At 39.9% G+C, this 21,096-nt stretch overlaps 2 protein-coding genes across 2 annotated transcripts in view; both read left to right on the forward strand.

Moving 5' to 3' along the window:
- rasa3 (RAS p21 protein activator 3) overlaps positions 1-9,792 on the forward strand; it is a 44,963-nt gene extending 35,171 nt beyond the window's left edge. Inside the window, exons 16-24 of the mRNA XM_069658034.1 lie at positions 666-743; positions 905-982; positions 1,226-1,299; positions 4,640-4,746; positions 5,301-5,383; positions 5,495-5,703; positions 5,789-5,892; positions 5,989-6,172; positions 6,581-9,792. Of these exons, the coding sequence (XP_069514135.1) occupies positions 666-743; positions 905-982; positions 1,226-1,299; positions 4,640-4,746; positions 5,301-5,383; positions 5,495-5,703; positions 5,789-5,892; positions 5,989-6,172; positions 6,581-6,656 (993 nt within the window). The 3' untranslated portion in view covers positions 6,657-9,792. The remainder of the gene's footprint in view (positions 1-665; positions 744-904; positions 983-1,225; positions 1,300-4,639; positions 4,747-5,300; positions 5,384-5,494; positions 5,704-5,788; positions 5,893-5,988; positions 6,173-6,580) is intronic.
- Positions 9,793-11,162: 1,370 nt separating this feature from the next.
- pros1 (protein S) lies at positions 11,163-20,010 on the forward strand. Its single transcript, XM_069657994.1, has 14 exons — positions 11,163-11,253; positions 11,848-12,005; positions 12,524-12,548; positions 12,629-12,712; positions 12,800-12,922; positions 13,075-13,200; positions 15,170-15,298; positions 15,397-15,637; positions 16,066-16,252; positions 16,412-16,576; positions 16,717-16,885; positions 17,469-17,605; positions 17,691-17,919; positions 18,895-20,010. The coding sequence occupies exons 1-14, from the start codon at positions 11,175-11,177 to the stop codon at positions 19,080-19,082; spliced, it is 2,040 nt and encodes a 679-aa protein (XP_069514095.1). The 5' UTR covers positions 11,163-11,174; the 3' UTR covers positions 19,083-20,010.
- The last annotated feature ends 1,086 nt before the right edge of the window (positions 20,011-21,096 follow it).

Consider the following 21,096-nt stretch of genomic DNA (forward strand, 5'->3'; position numbering starts at 1 on the left):
TCCAGCCCCCCAAAAGATATTAAAAAGACAAATAAATCTGATTGACAAGAGCTGTGACACTGTTTACGAAAAAAAGTTGAAATCTTTTCAAGTAAACAGGATAAGCGGTATGGATAATTGATGGATGGACATAGAGCCTTGGAGTGGCCCATGTCAGACCTCTCAGACAGCATCGATCTGCCAGTCTTGGCTGAGCGAGTCCTCCTTTCTGAATTTTAACATTCTGTTTCACATGAACTCTATTTCGTGTTTGTTTCTGTTGCCCCATGTACATTTTTCTGCCTGCATTCACGCCATGTGGAAAACAGCAAAGCGTCATCCAGATGCCAAAAAGATATTACAGCAAAGAGTGGCCTTCGACCTCAGCAAAACAGACAGTAGAGCATGTGAATCAATAAGTGTATTTTATTGTAAAAGATTAAGGACTATGTTCAAAGTTGGATGAAGACCTTGGAAACAGTAGCTTTCTCCGACATTACATGATTCTCCTCTGAAATATTTTATGTTCCACTTCATTTCACATGAAGGACTTCTTGTCCCTGTTTGTGTAAAGCGAAGTTCAAAGTTCATGTTTTACTTTGAACAGCAGTTATTTTTATATAGATCTAGGTTAATAATAGAGTTCTTCTATGATGTGGTCAATTGTTTCGTCTTTGTCTCATCAGGACCCCGCCACCTCTCGAACCCTCACCCTCATCTCCAAGACGATCCAGACCCTGGGAAGTCTTGCCAAGTCTAAATCTGTGAGTTTCTGTGAGAGAGTGTATTTTTCTATTTTCAATCCGGTGACTAAACTAGACTTCATTTGTATTTCAGTCCTAAAAGTTAAATTTAAACACAACTTGCTGATCCTTCTCTCTCCGTCACTCCTCTCTCTCTCTCTCCCGCTTTTGTTCTTTTCCAGGCCAATTTCAAAGAGTCCTACATGGCTGCGTTTTATGACTACTTCAATGAGCAGAAATATGCAGACGCTGTGAAGAATGTGAGTGTTCACTCGTTTTCCCTGTGCACTTTAAAAAAAAACTCTGCCAGCTTGTAGACACATATCAAATATTCCTTTTGTTTTGTACCTCAGAAGAAGATAAACTTATATGAAGTGGTGATGAAACGTGTTTCTGGACAAGAGTGGAGACAGATTGAAAAGTGGAGTGGATACAGGGATGGGAAAACAGTTACTAACACAATAAATATATTGATATAAGGTGTTCTTTACTTCCCTCCACAGTTCCTGGATCTGATCTCCACCTCTGGAAAGTGGGATCAGAAGAGCATTGAAACACCCATCATGCTCAAAGAGGGGTGAGGAACTTATTTTTTTAACTTATATTCATGAGAATAAAACCCAAATTCTAAGTAATGGAAAAGTGAAAAGTGTGCCTATAAACAGCTCTGTCAACATCACTGCTAAGATGTCCTACGTCTGTGATTTTAGGTTAATTTAGAGGATTTATGGAAAGTAATTTTAGGTTTTGTAATTGTAGTAAAGCTCTTTTGGGCAGGCTTCTTGTCTAGTGTTACCATATTGTCTGTCATTTTTCCACCTCTAATTAACCACCTTCTATGTTTGTCTTTTCACCAACTTATTGGCACGCATTTATAGTTTTACCCAAGAAAGTTGGGTTGACTTTAAAGGCTGAACTATCCTCAGTTAGAAAGTGTGGGAATATTGATACCTGTCACTCAGATGACTGTGTGGTATGATATGAAGCTAATGAGCAGCTCGTTAGCATAAATTGAGGCTTGCTTCTACCTTGCTTCTAGCTCTGAATGAGGGCAACATAGTCCGCCTACCAGCCCCTCTTAAGCTCGACAATGCACTTATGTCTTCACAAAACATAACGAGTTTAATAATGGTTAGATGAATGTTTATGATTGGTTAAACTGCCAAGCTAGCCTTTTACCTGGCTAATCTGAATAACAGTAACTTTTTGGAGTCCCTGACAGAGGTATGGCAACTGGTCAGGGTCATTAAATATTAGCTGGGGCTCATAACCTCCTGTAAAACAAAATTTTGCTTTAACATTTGTAAAAAAAGATACAAATTGTTTATATTGTATGGAGGTGCCTACATTTTGTTAACACTGAATAGAGCCACACTAGCTATTTCAAGAATTGATGCTGCTAAGCTAAGCTAACCTGCTGAAAGAAAGAAAGGAAAGAAAAGGAATGAAGTGAATATGTTTATTTACCAAATTGCCAAGCTTGGTAAGATAGTTTTTACCTTAACATGGTGACTCCTTGTAGTCTGATTATTTTACAAAGTAACATTAAAGCTTCACCTGACGCTGTAATTTTGGCGCTGGCACCTGGTCTGTTGTTATAATGATATTTCTGATGAGGCTGTAAGGGGAAGGATAGTTTCCAATTGACAGTAGTTATGTCAGCGCCTTGCTCACCACCATCCCCACCCTCTTTTGTTTCTGCTACCGGGCGTAGGAGTGTTAAACTCACTATAAAGAGGGTTGATGGGAAGGGGTCAAAAGGCACAAAGGGCAGGTAAGAGCTTCTCTGTATAAAGGCTTTGCCCTTGTGACCCCGTGTGTGCACTGTAACTGCCCCCAAACCAAGCCCGGCCATTTTCTCTCCCAACATGCGCTACTGCAGACGCTGCTGCACTTTACTTTATACCCCACCTGTTTAAAAGCAAAATATCAAACGACTGTCACACTCTCTGATTCTGTGTGATAGCCATTTTAGTCTCACTGCTCTCACATGGCAGTAGAGTAAGAGATGGTATAAAGTAAAGTGTTTACCTTTAAGCCTGCTTATGTAGGAGGCGTCATTAGTGCTGGTAGCCCTTCTCGCCCTGCCAGACACGCTTGGTGTGACAGTGACAGCAGGGGTTGGTTACTGTACAAACATTTCTGGGATCTCATATCTCCCTGGATCCTGACTGACCCTTTACACCCTGTTTCCCGACCAAGTCTCTAACATACACATTAGTGTTTCTAGCACAGCTCCAGGTGTTACGTCAGATGTGAAACCAGCACGTTCTTGACTCCGTAGTGCACATATAATATAGTATCAGACTTCCTGTACTAAGTAATTTTGGTGTTTGTAACCCTGGTGCTCCATATTCAATGTATCCTCTGGCCCTTAAACTCTAAAAAGAGATCCTGGTGTTTACTCTCCCTGAATGGACCGTATCTGTGGTTTTACATGTTTAAGCCTATTGACAACAAATAGTTCACACCACTGTCAATCATTTTCCAAAGCATAACATCATTTTTTAGATTCATGGACTCCATTTATTTAATTACATTGTACAAATCAAACGAGAATTTGGAAACATGCTTGAAATAGCTGATCCATCATGGTGGATTTATGCTCGTATATATTTATTGAATGGTAAATAAGTTGCAAGCTGAGAAGCACTGCATGCATAAGCAGAATTGTTTGTTTCATTATCAAATTATCTTGAATTAATTAATCACATTTAATTTAATTAAAAAATGAATTGTAACGTACATCAATTGCCAGATAATAGTGACAAATGCCAATCCAAGTTTTCCAGAGTCAAACATGATGTCTGCAAAGGTATTGTTTCTTTAACTCACAGTTCAAAAACCAGAGAAGTTCCTGAACAGTAATAACTCAGCAAACTCCAACATTGGAGAATCTGGGACCAGACAATTTTCTGCATTTTGTTCAGAAAAAAATGATTAAAAGAGATTCATAAATTATATTTAAAAAAGTAATAATTTAAAAAGTTTTTTTAGACTGTTTGCCTTCATCTGAGTGCCGAATTTGTTTCTTTTTCTTTGGATTTTCACTTATTTTTGAAGTTGTATCTGTAGTCATCGATCTTTTCTTTGTTTGTTCAGCCATAGTAGATTACTGTTTACTCGCAAAACTTGCAATACTGCAAATGCAAAGGCTTTCATCAGTGGGCCATAGGCTCAATCACCATTGTGTTACCTCATTCGGCGATAGATAGTAACTTCACAGACATTTATTTAAATGAAAATCTTTTGAGATTATCACTTTAAGCTCTAATTTCTTGCTTAGAAAAAGTGCTGTTCAGCAGGGTCAGGTCATGCATTAACACACCAACAAGAAGAAATATCAAAGTACTCTGCACGGAGTACCAGGTGCTTTTCGACAGACTGCATTGCTGAAAAAATAAACATGACAGGAACTGTTCTGTGATGGATTAGCTATCTTAAATTTCAAGTTGAGTAGATTTTCATGGTCTACTTTTAAGACATGGAAACCAGTGAATGAAATCTGTTCTAAATGGTGTGTTATGATTTGGAATAATTTGGATAAAGGGGTAAAATATGTAAAAACACAGGTACCTTTGATCTGCTGAAACGTCTCCTTTTAGACTCATAGACGGTTAAATCTATGAGAGCTGTACTGATCATCATGTACAGCAGCGATGAACGCAAAGAACTGCAAGCATGTAAATGCAATGATATATGTAGACATCTTACTGCACAGGATTCGTTAAACGTTTTTCTAAAGCAATTAATCAAACTCCTATACATTTACTGCACATTATATTATTGAAGACGTATATAAGAGATGCATCGTGCCGGAGAAATAAAAGCATTGTGATGCATTTAAACATCTTTGTGACGCATGAGTTCATCTTTCCAGCTCTTGAGCTGAATTTCTCTCACCGCTTTTTCCTCAGATTTATGATCAAGAGAGCTCAAGGAAGGAATCGGTTTGGAATGAAGAACTTTAAGAAGAGATGGTTTCGCCTCACCAACCACGAGTTTACCTACCACAAAACGAAAGGTGAGGTCAAAGGTTACTCAGGATCTTCCTACAGTGGCGTGTTTCACTGTCGCCGTGAAGTTGTGCAAGAATCAGCAGGAGGCAGAGAATCTGCTGAATGTACATTTAGTCTGAACATAATGTGCGTTCGACACATGTGGTGGAGATTAGGTTACCGAGCAGGGGAAACATTTCTGCTGCATCCAAACAAACTCAGGCCAAAAGATACACACAAGCAGTTTGTTATTCCATACTACATGCCAGGTTTGCAAAAAGATTCTAACTTAGGATGCATACTAAAAAGCTTTTACATTTTTCAGCTTTTTAATTGTGTATAGCTTGAATTATCGCCTTCATTTATTCAAATACACTCATATTTGCAGTGTGTATTAACCTGTGGACAGATAGACTAAATAGTCAAGTCTCAATATTTGTTCTCGGGGGGATAGTTGGGGGACCACAGTGTCAGGCTTTGAACATCCCTGCTGTATATAAATTAATTTAAAGGAAATAAAATCATTTTACACATTCCTTTATCCTTTACTAATTTCTGCTGTGTTTCCTTTGTCCTCCAGGTGAGGGCGCTCTGTGCAGCATTCCCATAGAGAACATTCTGGCTGTGGAGAGGTTAGAGGAGGAGTCTTTCAAGATGAAAAATGTACGTACCACACACAGCAACCCCTATTAAATGTTTGGCATTTGGCCCAGATCTCTCCTACAAGCTTTTAGATTCCTCCCTCACTTCTGTCCCCTTTTCTTCCTCCTCCAGATGTTCCAGGTTATTCAGCCAGAGCGCGCGCTCTACATCCAGGCCAACAACTGCGTGGAGGCTCGCGACTGGATTGACATCCTGACCAAAGTCAGCCAGTGCAACCGCAAACGTCTGAGCACCTACCACCCTTCAGCCTACCTCAACGGCCACTGGCTCTGCTGCAAGCTCTCAGCAGACACAGCCGCTGGGTGCTCGCCCTGCACTGGGTACGCAAAGTTGTCAAAGTCTACCCAGCATCAGGTCCTTTTTATTTGTTTCTGATCTCTCATCCTCCTGTGCGTCTGTTTTCAGCGGCCTCCCTGCAAACATCCAGCTGGACGTAGATGGAGACAGAGAGACTGAGAGGATCTACTCGCTGTTCAGCACATACATGACCAAACTGATCAAGATGCAAGGTAGGACAAGAGTGCATTTCGGGATCCTCATGTATATTTTGTATTTATTTCCACATTGTCCCTTTTTCTCACTGTGCTGCCGCTCTTCCCCTGCAGAGGCCTGCGGCAGTAAGTCCGTGTACGACGGGCCGGAGCAGGAGGAGTACTCCAGCTTTGTCATCGATGACCCACAGGAGACATACAAAACCCTGAAGCTGATAGTTTCAGCCGTGCAGACGCTGGAGCAGCAGCACACCAAGTACAAACGGGACAAGTTCAAGAAGACAAAGATAGGCAGCCAGTATGTGTTTTTTGTCTATTCATGCTTTTATCTTAGTTGTAATCTACAGTTATTGTGTATGTAATGTACGTAATTGTGAGTGAGAAGTGCAGGAAAATGGCAGATTTTAAGTTTAATACAGAGGAACTTCCTTTGTGGGCCAGCAGGTGGTGAAGTTGCACAATCCACAATTGCCTATAATTCATTTAACATGCAGAAAGAATGAAGATCAACTGTAGCACCTGAATATCTAGAATGTATCCAGTATCATAACTTTAATCAAAGTGGTTCCCCTGGTTCCATGACTCTCCCATTACAGCGCTGACATAAGAGTTTGGTTCAGATCATTTTGGCCTCCAGTTTAGCTCATTAACAAATAATCTTAATCCTGCCAACAAATAAACATCATCTTCTTCTTTGTTTCCTTAGGGAGCATCCGATTGGTGACAAGAGCTTCCAGTGCTACATCCGCCAGCAGTCTGAGAGCTCCACCTACTCCATCTAGCCACGGCCTGATGTACTGTTTCTATGATGCCCAGAACCAGCATATCTTTCTTTACTGCGAAGAAATCCATCATATCAATGCTCAGTGTCTTGTGTTGAGTTTTAAGTCTTTATTTCTACTTAAAACTCGATAAAAATGGAGGAGGAAAGAGGGATAATTTCCGTTTGTTCAGTTTTAAGAAAGTTTTAAGACACGATACCAGACTAAATGAGCTGATGGACTAGATGGACTTTTCTTTTGCGGTCTCTCAAGGTGCATCACTCCAAAATTTGGAGAACAGACCTCAGATCAGCAAGAAAAAAAGAGGAACAGTTGTGGGTGAAAGGAGGGATACGAATGAAGAGATAATCATACCATACATCTATTTTTCGGACTCCTTTCTGTGATGTGACGAGAGAACAAACAAACGTTTTCACTGGACAGTTTTGACAGTGACCGACACGCACTTTAATCGCCTCCAAATCAATGGATGAACAAGCCTCGCAGCACACTTTCAAAAAGCTTATTTTATCTGTTTGATTTGTATTTGTTTATTTTAATGGTTGTTCAATTGTTCCGTTGTATTTCACTCCAGAAAAAAAGGAAGGACTACAATGTTTCCCCCTATCAGGTGGTGTTGTACCCATGAAACTCTTTTTGTGTGTTTGTTTTATCCCCAATGTCCTCAAGACGGCTGTGAAGGTCGAGGGCACGCAAGAAGGGATTGTCGGGACCAAGCACAGCCAAGAGCAGCTTGAAGTTAGCTTTCAAACATCACTCCACAAACTATTTTATCCCTTGTTTTTTTAATGCTAATGATCCATGTGCTAACATGTTTCAGTTCGGGTTTCATTTGAGGCCTGGTTCAGCTTCAGTTGGATATCGGTCCCCTGTGTTAACCAGTACAAGGGTTAAAGGATGATTCATTTTCTGCTTACACTGAGCCAGACAAACATGGATGCCTGTTTTAGTATCTCTAATTGACAACAGTTTTTTTTAGTGTGGCTGTGTTTGTACACATCAAGGTACAGCCTCCCTTTTAAGTTCACCAGATGGCAGATTAAATAAACTCCATTTAACGCTCCATCTATGAATAGAGAAATTAGATTATGTTGAACTTCAGAACCAATTTCTGTCAAAATCAGGACCTGATTAACACAACCAGTCTCTGGTGAAAAACATGCTGTAAATCCCTTATAACTCTCATAATCTATAAATTGGGAATTGGTGCATCAGCACAACGTTATTTGGTTTAACCGTAATATAAACTGTAATAATTATGTGTTTCAGATATGCAATCAGTAGCGGCTTATGAAATGCCCCTGACCTATTATTGCAATTCCATTCAACCACTCTGCAATAAATTAAGAACAAAATAGTACCAAGTTGTTTTTTTGTTGGCCTTATGTAGCATTAACTGTCTCATAACTGTAGCAGGTCTATTTGCATGGAAAACAATGTATTTTGCTGCTTTAGGAGGATTTAGACATATTAAAAGCCTATGTTTGTCACTCTGTGTAAGTAGAAAAAGTAGGTAAATCCAAACCACCCCTTCCACTATCACAAAGCAGAAACAATGTGTTAGCACAGCCCATTAACAAGGATGGTTTTAGCTAAACTTTTAATTAATCGGTATACTAACATTTTATCCAGTCTTGTCTCCAGTTATGATTGTGAAATGGATAGTGTGTTACTGGTTGTGTTGCCCTGTTGGCTGCCTAATAATGTAGTTCTTCTGTTCAGTGAGTTTAGCTCTGTCTTACTTTGGAAAAGCTGCCCCCTGTAGTTTTAAACCTATTTATATGCATTCCTCTGAGAAACTGCCTGCTGTGAATCTTACCGGTCAGCACCCCCAGAATCTGTTGAAGGTACAGGATTTATTGTTGTTAACCCTTTTGTGTTGTCTTATGCATTAGCGTTCATATCCATCAGCACTCACTCACTTACGCCAAACCAGTGCATGTGAAGTAAAGTTGTAGTCATGGCGATGGTAGCTTCCACAGACACTTCTGTGCGACCAGGTGACTACAAACCACCACAAATGTTTTATATTTTCCAAAAAACTAACTGGTTATGTAGCCACATGGGTGTTCACAGGATCCTGAACAGTGCCAGTCATCACTTTTATAAAATTATCTTTCTGAAAAACAGAAAAAAAAAATAATTGTTAAGATGTGTTTTTTTTTATATCTGAAAAAACAAACTACTTATTAATCCAACGACACCTTTTTCTTTGTCGAATATGTTGATTTATGAGGAAGGTTCTCAACAGATTTGACTTGTTTTCTATCTTTGTCACAGAGATCTCGCTGTGTATCTGAACTGAATGACTGAGGTCTGCGTGTGATTTGTGTGCGTTTGTCGGTATGTGTAGGAGTGATTGAAATGACGGGTTGTATTGCCAATTGAATTATCCCAGTGTTACAGGTCAGGAAAGAGTCCCACTTGTTAAAAAAGAGAAAATCACTGCCTGTAACTCTACTAAAGACTAGTAGGACTGTGTGTCCTGATCTAGTGTCTCTCCTCTTTCCTTCTTGTATAGAACCACTGTTTCCTTTCAAGGAACTTTTGCCAATATAATCTCCCAAAAACATTTTATGTGTAACAGTAATAACACTGATGAAACATGAAGAAAACAGTGATGCTTTAACCTCTGAACTTTGGTGAGTGTTTGTTTCCACCAGTTACTAACTCTCCTCAGGTTTAAGAAACTCAGCAGCTTTTTTTTTTTGCCAAGACCAAACACCAAACACTTCTGTCTCTCATCCCTAACTAGGTAATCATATTTATTATCATTTTCAGCCAAACCTTCCCAGAAACATCGGCTGAGCTGGTGGCGTAATGGCATTTACAGTTACGGCAACTCCTCCTCCCAGAAGCCCACAAAGGAATGACTTATGCAATAATGGTGTGTCAGCATGCAATAATAGTAACAACCCCTCAATAAACCCATCAAATTATCACAAATTAACGCACATCTGCAGCAAAATGCCTCTTCAGATAAACGCATATTATAAAGGGAGAACAGTGTATTTTGTACAAATATTTTAAAAGTATTAAAATAAGCCTGTTATATGTGTACATAAACTGTTGAATGAATGGTGAAAATGTGATGTGTTTTTTTCCTGGATAACTAAATGAAACCAATATTAATGCAGATGCAGGTGTCTGTGTCATTTGTTCAACAGTTCAGTCTGCCTCTAAACTACTCTGTCTGCAGTTACATTACAAGATATTTTGTTAGTGAGTCAGGTAATGGACTAACGGAGATGTATTGTGCTGTGATGCTGCATTGGGTACACTGCAAAGAGATGCATTGCAAACAAATGTATCTTTTTGTACATTATAAACTGCAGGAAAGCTTTAATAACACACATCTCTAACGTGGAATATAAGATTCATTACAATTATTCAAGCAAACAATAATTTGAAGGCAAATTATGCGGCAGTTACAGTGCAGTTTACAACAAAGTATTTTGATTGCACATTTCATGACCGCTGATATAGATTACAAAAGCACTGGGACATTTATCAATGCATCATTCTGCCTAAGGTGTTCTGATTACTGTTAATTAACATTTAGTAATTAAGGTTGAAGCAAAAGTCCTTGTCTAGATTGATTAAGCTTGTACCTCAGAATCACTATGCCCTCAAATCACAGGTCTGCCAACATACTCTTATGATCTCATGATAAATGGAAACATACAAATTTACACTACAAAGTAGCTGGTGTGCGGTACCTTGTAGACATACAGGAAATTGTTAATGTGTTGCTTGGCAACAGACCAGTTTATGTAAAGTGTAGGACCTATTTGGTAAAAAATAATTAGGCTATCTCTTGTTGCTTATTACTTTTACTTATACATCAAAGTTGTGCTGTTGTACTGAATATCAGCATGGCTGTGACTCAGTAATTTGCCTCCTGCTGTAAATAATCGTAACCGTGCTGATATTCAGTACAACAGTACGACTTATCTGCTTTTAAATTGTCCCTTAAACCATTGAAATATCGGAATAACTTTTGGCAGCATGCCAGGCCTGTTTGTTGTCTTTCGTGTTTGCATTTCTTTTCCCGTCCTCTTTACTTTGTTTTAATGAGTTAAGTAATGTTCAAACACAGGAGTAGCCTATTTGCTCATATTTGTACAAAACGTATATCTTCCTTTGTGGTTTTTCAGTGTGTGTGTGTGTGTGTGTGTGTGTGTGCGCACTAGCAGAAATCCAGTGCTCCGGGCCTTCTGTCGTGTATTGTATTTAGTAAACCTATTTTCTGCCTCAGTTCAGCCCGAGCATCAACATGTTGGCGTGTAAGTAAACAATAGCAGTATGGGTGAGCGAGTTAGCAGCGCTCCCTAGCTGCCTCCCCTCATTCCCCCCTGGAACTGCTCTCCTGGCGGCCCCCGCCACTCCTCCTCTCCCTACGAAAACACTTTCGGGAAGAATAAAGTTATTTTTTCCCCCTCACGGACCTGTACGCAGCCAGCCAGCCAGCCGTTACTCAGAGCCAAACCGTGGCCTAGCAGGAAACACGGCTCGACTATGTGGAGAAAGAAGCGGGCACTTGGGGAGTCCTTGACTTGTCTCGTGTTTCTTGTGACGCTCGTCGATGCTTATCGATGTAAGTATGTAAGTGTTCGGCTATACGGTTAACAATTTGAACCCTACGTGGTAAACGGAGTAGCCTGTTAAACTATTAAGTGTCATTGCACCATATTGAAAGCAGCCTCCAGCCAGCCAAACGGGACTTTTGAAACAACTTTTAACATGACAGCAGCTAACAGGGAACAGAAAGTGTAAGGGGTCATGACTCCTTTCTACACGGTGAAACAATGTTTGGTTAATACGAGCTGCTTGTTGCGACCACAGGGTCATTTCTGGGAAATAACGGTTTCGCAATGACCTTATTTTCAGGCCAATTCATAGAAGAGTAATTGTCCACTTTGTGCGTGCATGCAGGCAGGAGCTACATCAGCCATCTGTCAGGAGGCAACAGGACTGAAATTCCTGCTGGGATCGGTCATGTGTTATTATCATGTAGTTGCATATGCCTGCTTATATTAATCACACATGTAAAAGTGATAGTAAAGTATAACCTGCACAGTGGTACAGGCCTCGTATTTCTCTAACAGCAAACAACAACACTAACAATTGAAAAGTGGCTCTACACAATGCATTTGAATGAATGTATTTTATGTGTCTCTATCTGTTCTAGTCCTGAGCCAGAGCACAGCCTCCCAGTTCCTCAGCAGGCACAAGAGAGCCAACTCTCTGTTTGAGGAGAGCAAGAAGGGCAACCTGGAGAGGGAGTGCATTGAAGAGCTGTGCAACAAGGAGGAGGCCAGGGAGATCTTTGAGAACCAGCCTGAGACAGTAAGTAGAGACCCCCTGATCTCACTGGTCAGGAAGGTAGACTGGTTCCAGACCTCTAAATTACTTCACCACATCTCTATTTTCTACAGCAATTTAGAGAGTGAATGTGATTATCAATGCAAGTGAGAGATCAGCTAGGACTGCAATAAACTACTATTTTCATACCTGATGAATCTGACAATAATTTTCTTAAGTAATTGTTCATTTATTTGATTTATTTATTGTGAGAAATTTGAAACCCAAATATATTCTATTTTTCTAAAACATGTCTATCAATATCAAATATTTTTATTAGATTGACTCTTTATTGTCTAAATAGTTCTGCCAAACTTTCTACCAGTGTTAAAAACAACATGCAATGTTGATTTATTCCTGTTTTACGCAGACAGCTGTGATACAAATATACTTTGTAATCTCTCTTGCTGCACACAATCTCCTGTCTTTGTCTTCCTTTTTATATTGCCAAATGTGAATTTTAAGCATTTGTTAATCTATATTCTGCTGTGTTTTTTTTCCAGGAATACTTCTACCCCAAATATGTTGGTAAGTTTTCACAGTTCATTGTGGCATTTTGATATAAACCTTGCTTTAAATACTATGTCTGATAAAAAACACTGTTTCAGCGTGCCTGGGTTCACACCGTGTCGGCATTTCCAACCAGAATTCAGATTCTGCCATCCCGTCGGATCTTCGCACCTGTGTGACAGGTGAGGGTTTTTTTTAGTAGAAAAAGTTTGCATATTTATGTCAATTAGTTAGCCTTACATTTACATTTACATGCTGTTTTTGTGCAGAGATCAGTAACCAGTGCACACCGTATCCATGTTACAAGGAGGGTTCAGAGCGCTGCGTGGATGGCCAGGGCTCCTTCACATGTGAGTGTAAGCCCGGCTGGAAGGGGCAGCGCTGTGAGGACGGTGAGTTTCATCATTTGAAACTTTTTTATTTAAGCTTTAAAATATACAAGCATAGACGCTCAACGCCTTATGTCTAACATCCTTACACTGAATAAATGTAATCTTTAGAAATGACTGAGTTGTCATGATAAATGTTGTTGTTGACTTGGCAGACATCGACGAGTGTTCAGATCCTGAATTTCCAGCCGGATGTAACCAAAAATGTAAGAACTTCCCCGGCAGTTTCCACTGCATGTGTGAAGACGGATACTTAATCACCGACAAAATCAACTGCATAGGTAAGATTTAAAAGCTACAATCTTAACAGTCTCTAAAGTTATACATCATTTGACATTGAATTCATTTAAATGACACTGAAAGACAGAGAGGTAGTTATATGTTCTCTCTCGCTGTGTTTGAGTGAATTAATGGCCTACATCACACACGTGAAGACATCATGTCCTTACAACTCAGGAACATATAGTGATTTAGCAGCTGAGCAAACATACATTTCTACACAGTGTATTATTCTTTTAAAAAACTTCCTTCATATACATCCATACAGACGGTGGAACCCTAAGCACTTCATAACAAAACTGTGCTGTCCAGCTGTTGTCCTCAGGGTCTGAACCATTTATTATTTCTAAAGCTGACCTGAAGTGACCTGCTGTGAAACAGAATGTGAAAAGCTTATAACGACTGAAAAAATGCTCCTTCCCTTTTTGCTGTATAAAGACTTCAGTTAAAATCACTGTGTAGGCTTGGACGCTTGGATCTGTCTGATTATATGTGGGCAGTTTACTCATTATTTATCTTTGAGGGAGTTGAATGCTTGTTGGGTACAAAGTCTTCACAAACATCAGATTGAGTCATTTGGTATATTTGCTTGTTCTTTTTTTTTATGCTCTGTGGAGATTGAAGACCATGCAGATAGTTTGTGCACAGCCCATCGAGACAAAACCAAACGTATGCAAAAAAATGTGATTTGTTTTTACATTTTCTAAAAGTAAAGTAAGACATTTCCCCCCCTTTAAATTAGGCTTAAGAAATTAAGTAATTATCAAACTTGTTGTGACTTTCCTTTAAATGACCAACTTTTTGTACTACATTGAAGGTGACAGACATACGATTGAGAGAAAGCTGAACCTCTTTTCACAACTTCCATGTTTGTTTGTCTGCCTGGTTTGATTTCACAGCATAACTCTCAAAAGTGATTATTTTTCTGCAGCTGACACCTGCCTTGAACACACCATCAAGGAAGTATTTATTTGCAGCTGCACTGCATTATGGTACAATGATAATATTATTTTACAAGAAAATATAAAAGCTGTTTGAAAATAACGCCATCAATATGAAAATCTATGATATGAAATGATTTGAAAAATGTGAGTTTAAGAGACTGTAGTTATATAAATGTGTTTCATACAGTTATGTATCAACTGTAATGTACAGATACAGTTCCATCCATCCACTTATCCTGTTCAGGGTCACGGGGGGCTGGAGCCTATCCCAGCTGTCATTAGGCGAGAGGCGGGGTACACCCTGGACTGGTTGCCAGTCAATCGCAGGGATGACACTTAAGCCCCTTTTCCACTGGTCAAAAAACCCACTAACACACAGCTTTTTTTGCTTAGTGGGAAAGGTTCCAATCAGCATCCAGACACGTATCAAATGACTTAGCAGTAGACCCGGGTAATTAACGCCTCGGCTCCGATCGGCAATGGTGGGAACACACAACTGGTGTCGACATACTAATCTCCTACCCCTCTCCGGCGCGATGCTATGCTCTGTCGGTAACTTGTGCGACTCCTTGTCATCTCAGCTACAAATTTCGCCCGTCTCTGTGAAAGCAGAGCTCGCATCGTTCCAAATTTGTCAGCACCATGTTTGATACACAGACTGTTTACCAACCCTGTTTCCGGCGCGTTTGTGACGCCAGGTGGTGACGCAGCAGAAAAGAGACTGTAAGGAGTATGCTTCACTGGCAATGGGAACAGAGAAAATTGGCATTTATTAGCAGGTCCTCCCGGGTCTGAAAAACCTGCACTAATTTTGGTGGGAAAGGGGTAATAGAGACAGACAACCTTTCACACTCACTTTCACACCTACGGGCAATTTTAGATTTACCAATTAACCTAACGAGCATGTCTTTGGACTGTGGGAGGAAGCTGCCCACGCATGCACAGGAAGAACATGCAGAATTCAGTTACTATTATAACTTTTTAAAGACAGTTAGCCCATAGTCACTTTTGATTGACTGTTTTCCAGATATCAATGAATGCCTTTTGTACCCGAGTATCTGTACTGAACCAGCAAAGTGTGTCAACACACCTGGCATGTACGAGTGCCGGTGTCCTCCGGGTTTCAAATATAACTTCACTTCCAAGACCTGCAATGGTGAGACTTCACTTTGATTGTAAACATTTTTGAGCACCCAAATTTAAAAAAGCAACCATGGAAATTAAGCTGAAAATATTTTTTCCCCACTGTTGTAGATGTAGACGAGTGCGAGTCTGATGTGTGCAGCGGGAAATGTTTCAACACGTTGGGCAGCTACACGTGCCACTGCGATGGTCGTGTGGGTCTTCGTTTGGGAGACGATCAGCGATACTGTGAAAGTATCCCTGTTTGCGTGGAGCTGTATGACTACAAACACCCTGAGATGCTTTACCTGGGAGAGCAGTTTGGAGGCCTGCCTGTCATTTACCTGCGCTTCCGTCTGCCGGAAAACACAAAGTGAGGGTCCATCACACACACACACACACACACACAAAAACATACATGTAGTGCCCCGTAGCTGAGACTACAAAGGCTGTCGTGACAAACATCATCACTCCGAGTATAGAGAGGTTTAAATCTTAGTGGTAGTGACACTGAAGTTGTGCGACCTGGGTGTAGTTTCTCCATAGACTCATGTTAGCTTTTTACTTCTGTCATTTGCATTCACGCTTATAGAGGACATAACTGGATGTTCATTTGAAAAGTATCTTGCTAGACCAAAATCCTTGAAAAGATCTCATTGTTTTTTGTGAAGGAACTGGGGCAACCTTAACTATCATGTTGGCCTATAAAAATATGTAATTCATGAAGCTCTATTATATTTGTATATAAACACTGTTAAATTGCTGTGTCATTTTCTGTCTTTTTCTGTTCCGGGCTCTCAGGTTTGCAGCTGAGTTTGACTTTCGCACGTTTGACCCTGAGGGAGTTGTTCTGTACGCTGAGTCATCCCAGGACTCGTGGTTCATGCTGGGGCTGAGAGGAGGTCGTATTGAAATCCAGTTCAAAAACCAGCACACGTTCAAGGTCACCAGCGGAGGAAAAGTCATCAATGACGGACAGTGGCATGTGGTAAGAAAGAGCTGGTATCAGTAATTCCCTTGACATGATCGACTTGCTCTATAAACTGAATTAATGGAAAATGGATTGTATTACCCTCCAGAGCTAGTCTGTTTTGAGTTACAGTACAGTTGGAAAGAGAAAAGATGATACCATGTGTGTAACATGCAGATCTCTGTGGATGAACTGGAAAACAGCATCAGTGTGAAGATCAGCAAGGAAGCTGTGATGAGCATCAACAGCCCTGAGAGTCTCTTTACTTCAGTGAACGGCAAACTGGAGACCAAGGTGTACATCGCTGGTCTGCCCAACCGCACTGACAACGTCATCAAACCTGTGAGCATGCACAAGAAACATCACTTTTCTTTCTCCGTGACCACATTTAATAATTTGTAAAAATCACCTTAATAACATAGCAGAACTAATATACAAAAACGGATTTACATTGGACCGGCTCTAATCCATCCTTCCATTAGATAAACCCTCGACTCGATGGCTGCATCCGGGGCTGGAACTTAATGAACCAGGGCGCATCGGGGGTAAAAGAGGTCATCCAGGAGAAGAAGAGTAAACACTGCTTTGTGTATGTGGAGCGAGGTTCTTTCTTCTCTGGGGCAGGACTGGCACACTTCAACATTGACTATAGTGAGTAAGTTATACTTTATTAATCCCTGTGGGGAAATTTGGCCTGTGCATTAACTACTTAGTTTTATTACCTTTGAGTAGCCATAGCAAAAGTGCTACAGGACCAGATCTAGTGCTGAGCATGGTTTAAACCAGGGGCAGGGACAGGCTGTTACCAGGCATGCATGTGTTTTAGGGTGGGAGGAAAGTGAAGCATCTGGAGGAAACACGTGGACAAAAGGAGCATAAAATTCCACACATAAGGGCCCCAGTTGAATCTGGTGGGTTTGAATGAAGACTTAACTTCACTAAGATCTGCACAGATGCAATGGAGGAATATAGAATCAGAGTTTTTCTTGAGGTAATTTTGAGTATATTTAGAGATATTTGTAAGATTCGAGTATACCTAGAGAAAATGAAACGATAATGTTAGTGTAACATGATATTTTAACATTAATTCTAAATATTTTTCCATCACTACGACATGCAAACTCATCATGTAATAACAGGAAACATTTCTTTTGTAGACATTTTATACACATTTGAACTGTTCCTGTTTGCTCCCTGACAAAACAATTGTCTCTGTGTGTCTGTGTGTAACCAGGTGATTCTGGGAGCTGGATTGTGGATGTAAAGATGAACATACGTCCGTCCAGCAGCACTGGCGTCCTCTTTGCTCTTGTCACCAACCACACAGTCCCCCTGTCGGTGGCCGTGGTAACGCAGGGAGAAGAAGAAGCTGTGAGTTCATTCACGCTGCATGTTTCACACCTATTCAAGCACTAACACGTTTTATTAACCGATGTTTTTGCCCTCCCTGCTCCAGAACCTGCAAGTGTTCCTGTATGGTGTCGCTGTCGCCATGCTGGACTCACTCATGTTGTGTTACCCCGATCGGCTGTCAGTGCAGCTGACTGTGACTCCAACAGAAATCCAGATTTCAGGCAACTCGTCCACCGTCACCTACATTAAGTCTGACCTCCAGCGGGAGGCACTGGAGCGCCTCAACAGCACTATGCAGAACCCCGTCAGTACATATATAGGAGGGATACCAGGTTGGTAAAAGCAACAAGTTAGAGTAGAGCAGTAACTTTTGTGAAGATAACTAGGAGGGTAATTTATCTCATGTGGCTTCCTGGCTTTGATTATTTCGATATGATCACCGAACAGTCCTCATCTATTCATAAAAAAAGCTTTCTCTGACATTTCCTTTTGCGGGAAATAAGTTCAAAGCAAATCTTAATCAGATATTCTCTTGATTGTGCTGAAACAGCATAACTGTGGGCTGCTTTAAGCTAAATGCTAATGTTGACATGCTGTAATATTCAGAGTGACTTTGCTAACATGCTTATGTTAAGCACAGCATTGTCAAATCATTGCTCACTGTGTTAGCATTTGCAAATTAATCAGAAATAGTGTAGCTGAGAATGATGGGAATGTCACTTGTCAGTCAGGATCTTGTTCATGCAGTACAGTTGAGATTTTTGACCAGATGATGGCGCTAGATGAAAAGTTAAGGCATCGACAAAAGGATGACAGTTTATCGTATGGAGAAAAGGACTTTTTGTACCAAATGTGACTGCAAACCATTTAAATGTTGGTAACATCTTTCCCCTAAAACCCAACTGGCAATGTCTTGCTTGAGCTAGAGAAAAGCCAGTCTGGAAATCATGTTTTTTTTTTTGTTAAATGTGTGACTTAATATAGTAATTAAACATCCTTAACTTAAGAACTTCTGCCCGGAAGATAGAGCTCCTACATGTATTTAAGAATTGCTGTCCTGATATACCAGCATGATACATTCAAAGACATGGCAAAAAAAGTTGCTGTCTGAGGTCAATAGTTAGATCAATAGGGAAGAACTACATATGCTGCCTGTGATCTTAAACTTAAGAAGAATCTTGAACTTTAATGTTGTATTTTTATACTTATTTTGTTAATTGTTTCACTTTTTCTGGTCTAGCATCTCAAAATCCTGGTGTTTAAAGGAGCTATAGTAACCAGCATCTCTCCCCCTCTGTCTCCTTCAGACGATGTCCCGTTACCTGCCACCCCTGTGTCAGCCTTTTACCACGGCTGCATGGACATCACAATCAGTGGCCAGCAGCTGGACTTTGATGAGGCTCTAAGCAAACATAACAGCATTAAGTCTCATTCCTGTCCTCCTGTGTCTGCCCCTGAGAGTCACCCTGATTCAGCACACCCGCACAGAAAGTGACCCTAATTAACAAATGGATCACATTAAAAAGACGTCACAAGAGGCGGCGTCCCACAGCGGCCCCTTCTTGGGATATTTTGGAAAGAGATTTAGAGAAGGAGAAATTATGAGAGGGAGGAGGGTGATGAGAAAGAAGTGACAAGAAGAGGAGATAGAGGTAGACAGCTATAGTCATTTTTGTCGACTTTCTTTGATGGGTCCATTTTAAAGTTTGTCTCATGCATTTTATCCTTTCAGTATTACTGTTCCTGTCCTGGGAGCATCTTGTTTTGTTTTGTTTTTTTAAAATATATATGTATATGGTGAGGAACAACGAAAGCTGGCTTGTCAGTGAGCTAGTCAGAAGCTGGATTGCCGGATGACGTAATTGTAGCACTTTGTTGCAATGAAATTAAAGCTTTGAGATGAGCTGAGCTCTGTAGCATGTATTCCCTCTTGTGAGCTAGAGATGGTTTATGTTAGTGTTGAAAAATAAACAAATGGTCACTGTTGACCAGGCTTTGAGACCACCCACATCTTGATCCCTGTTGCTGAATCATGGTACTATCTCTAAATCCTGTTCACTGTGGTTGTTGGTTGTGTTGCATTGAAAACCACAGAGGAGAAAGCTGAGGCTAAGGATGCAGATCTAATATCACCATCTCTTATTCCAGCTCAGTCGTCTTTAGGTATTGCGTTGGTTAGCGATTAAAACTAAAACCTAAACCCAGTATGGTTGTCAACAGATGTATACACCTCTCGTTATCAATGGTCTCTAAGGACTGTGTACAACCTGTGTTTCTGTCCTCGTCTTCAGGGTTCTCTGTCTTGCCTTTTGTTCAGAAATTACCTTGTATATAAAACAAGCCATCTTTAATATATAACTTAAATGTAGATGTTCAATGCTGTGTTTGTTTTATGTTTGTTTTAATAAAATTGGTCAAAGCTACCTTCTCTGAAGTATTGAATTTCAGCACTACATTTATTTGCTTTATTAATCCAAAGATGTATCCAAAATACGTTTTCGGTAGTTCTTTTGGTTTGAACTGACTTCTGTATTCTTTCTGTAGCTGTGTCTCTAGTCCTGCTTTTGTCCTTGATGACACAACACCTTCTTAAAGCAGTTATTTACAAAACACAAGGTGTGTTTTTCTCCAACAGTGAGTGATTTCTCCTTCATTTAGACGATTTTTGTAGCAATGAATGGCAGCAGGCCACTGCACTATCCTGCTCCATTGTGCTACTTTAGAATAGGTAGTTAAAATCATATTTTAATAAAATGTTAACATTTACCGCGTACAATATATAGGTAAAGAAAAACTGTTTTTGCATTATCTCAACCATTAATCTTTGGGGGATATCAGCAACACATTGCTGGTAAAAGTCCACAATTTAGTGAATTATCTGTCAGACAATAAACCAGTAAATTTCAGTCATTGTGTTCCGAATTTAGAAGTCAGCTTACATCAATATAGCCAGCTAAATGTTATTTTTGTTATTGTTTGAGCTCAACATGTACAGTTACAATAAAAATTACAAACAGATGTGCTGCAAATATTTCATTACACATTACATTCTCTGTTATAAATAACAATTCAAGATTTCATAACTGTTATGAGGACAACTTGAAACAATATTATCAAGTGCATTTGTAAAATAACTCTATGTCTGATAAAAACAGAACTATCAAGATGACACACTTTAGCCTACTGGCCTAGATACATCATTGGGAATACAGAGGAAAAGCGAGTGAAACACAAACAGCAAAGTTAGTTGAACAGGAACCAATTCTTAAAACAGATGTGAGGTCAAGCAATTTTAGGGAAAACAAAACTGAAAGAAAAACTACCTAACTACGTCTTTTTCGGTTTTTTTACTTAAGTAATGGCTCTGATGTATTGTAAGTAATTCAACATTTAATTTAAGCATCAAAGCAGAATTATACATAATCCATTATGCAGAATGGCCCCTTACAGAAAGATATATTATTGTGTGCTTTGCTGAATTAGTATTATTGATGCATTAAAGTATAAGC

Source organism: Semicossyphus pulcher, unplaced genomic scaffold, assembly GCF_022749685.1.
Source record: "Semicossyphus pulcher isolate SPU_LCO1_2020_fin unplaced genomic scaffold, fSemPul1.0.p SCAF_1, whole genome shotgun sequence".
Lineage (NCBI taxonomy): Eukaryota > Metazoa > Chordata > Actinopteri > Labriformes > Labridae > Semicossyphus > Semicossyphus pulcher.

Bases quoted from the DNA above. Each gene is read 5' to 3' on its own strand.
- pros1 (XM_069657994.1), top strand. From the start codon at position 11,175: ATGTGGAGAAAGAAGCGGGCACTTGGGGAGTCCTTGACTTGTCTCGTG. The intron at 13,201-15,169 runs GTAAGATTTAAA...ACTGTTTTCCAG, and splicing joins CGACAAAATCAACTGCATAG to ATATCAATGAATGCCTTTTG. The intron at 16,253-16,411 runs GTAAGAAAGAGC...TGTAACATGCAG, and splicing joins ATGACGGACAGTGGCATGTG to ATCTCTGTGGATGAACTGGA.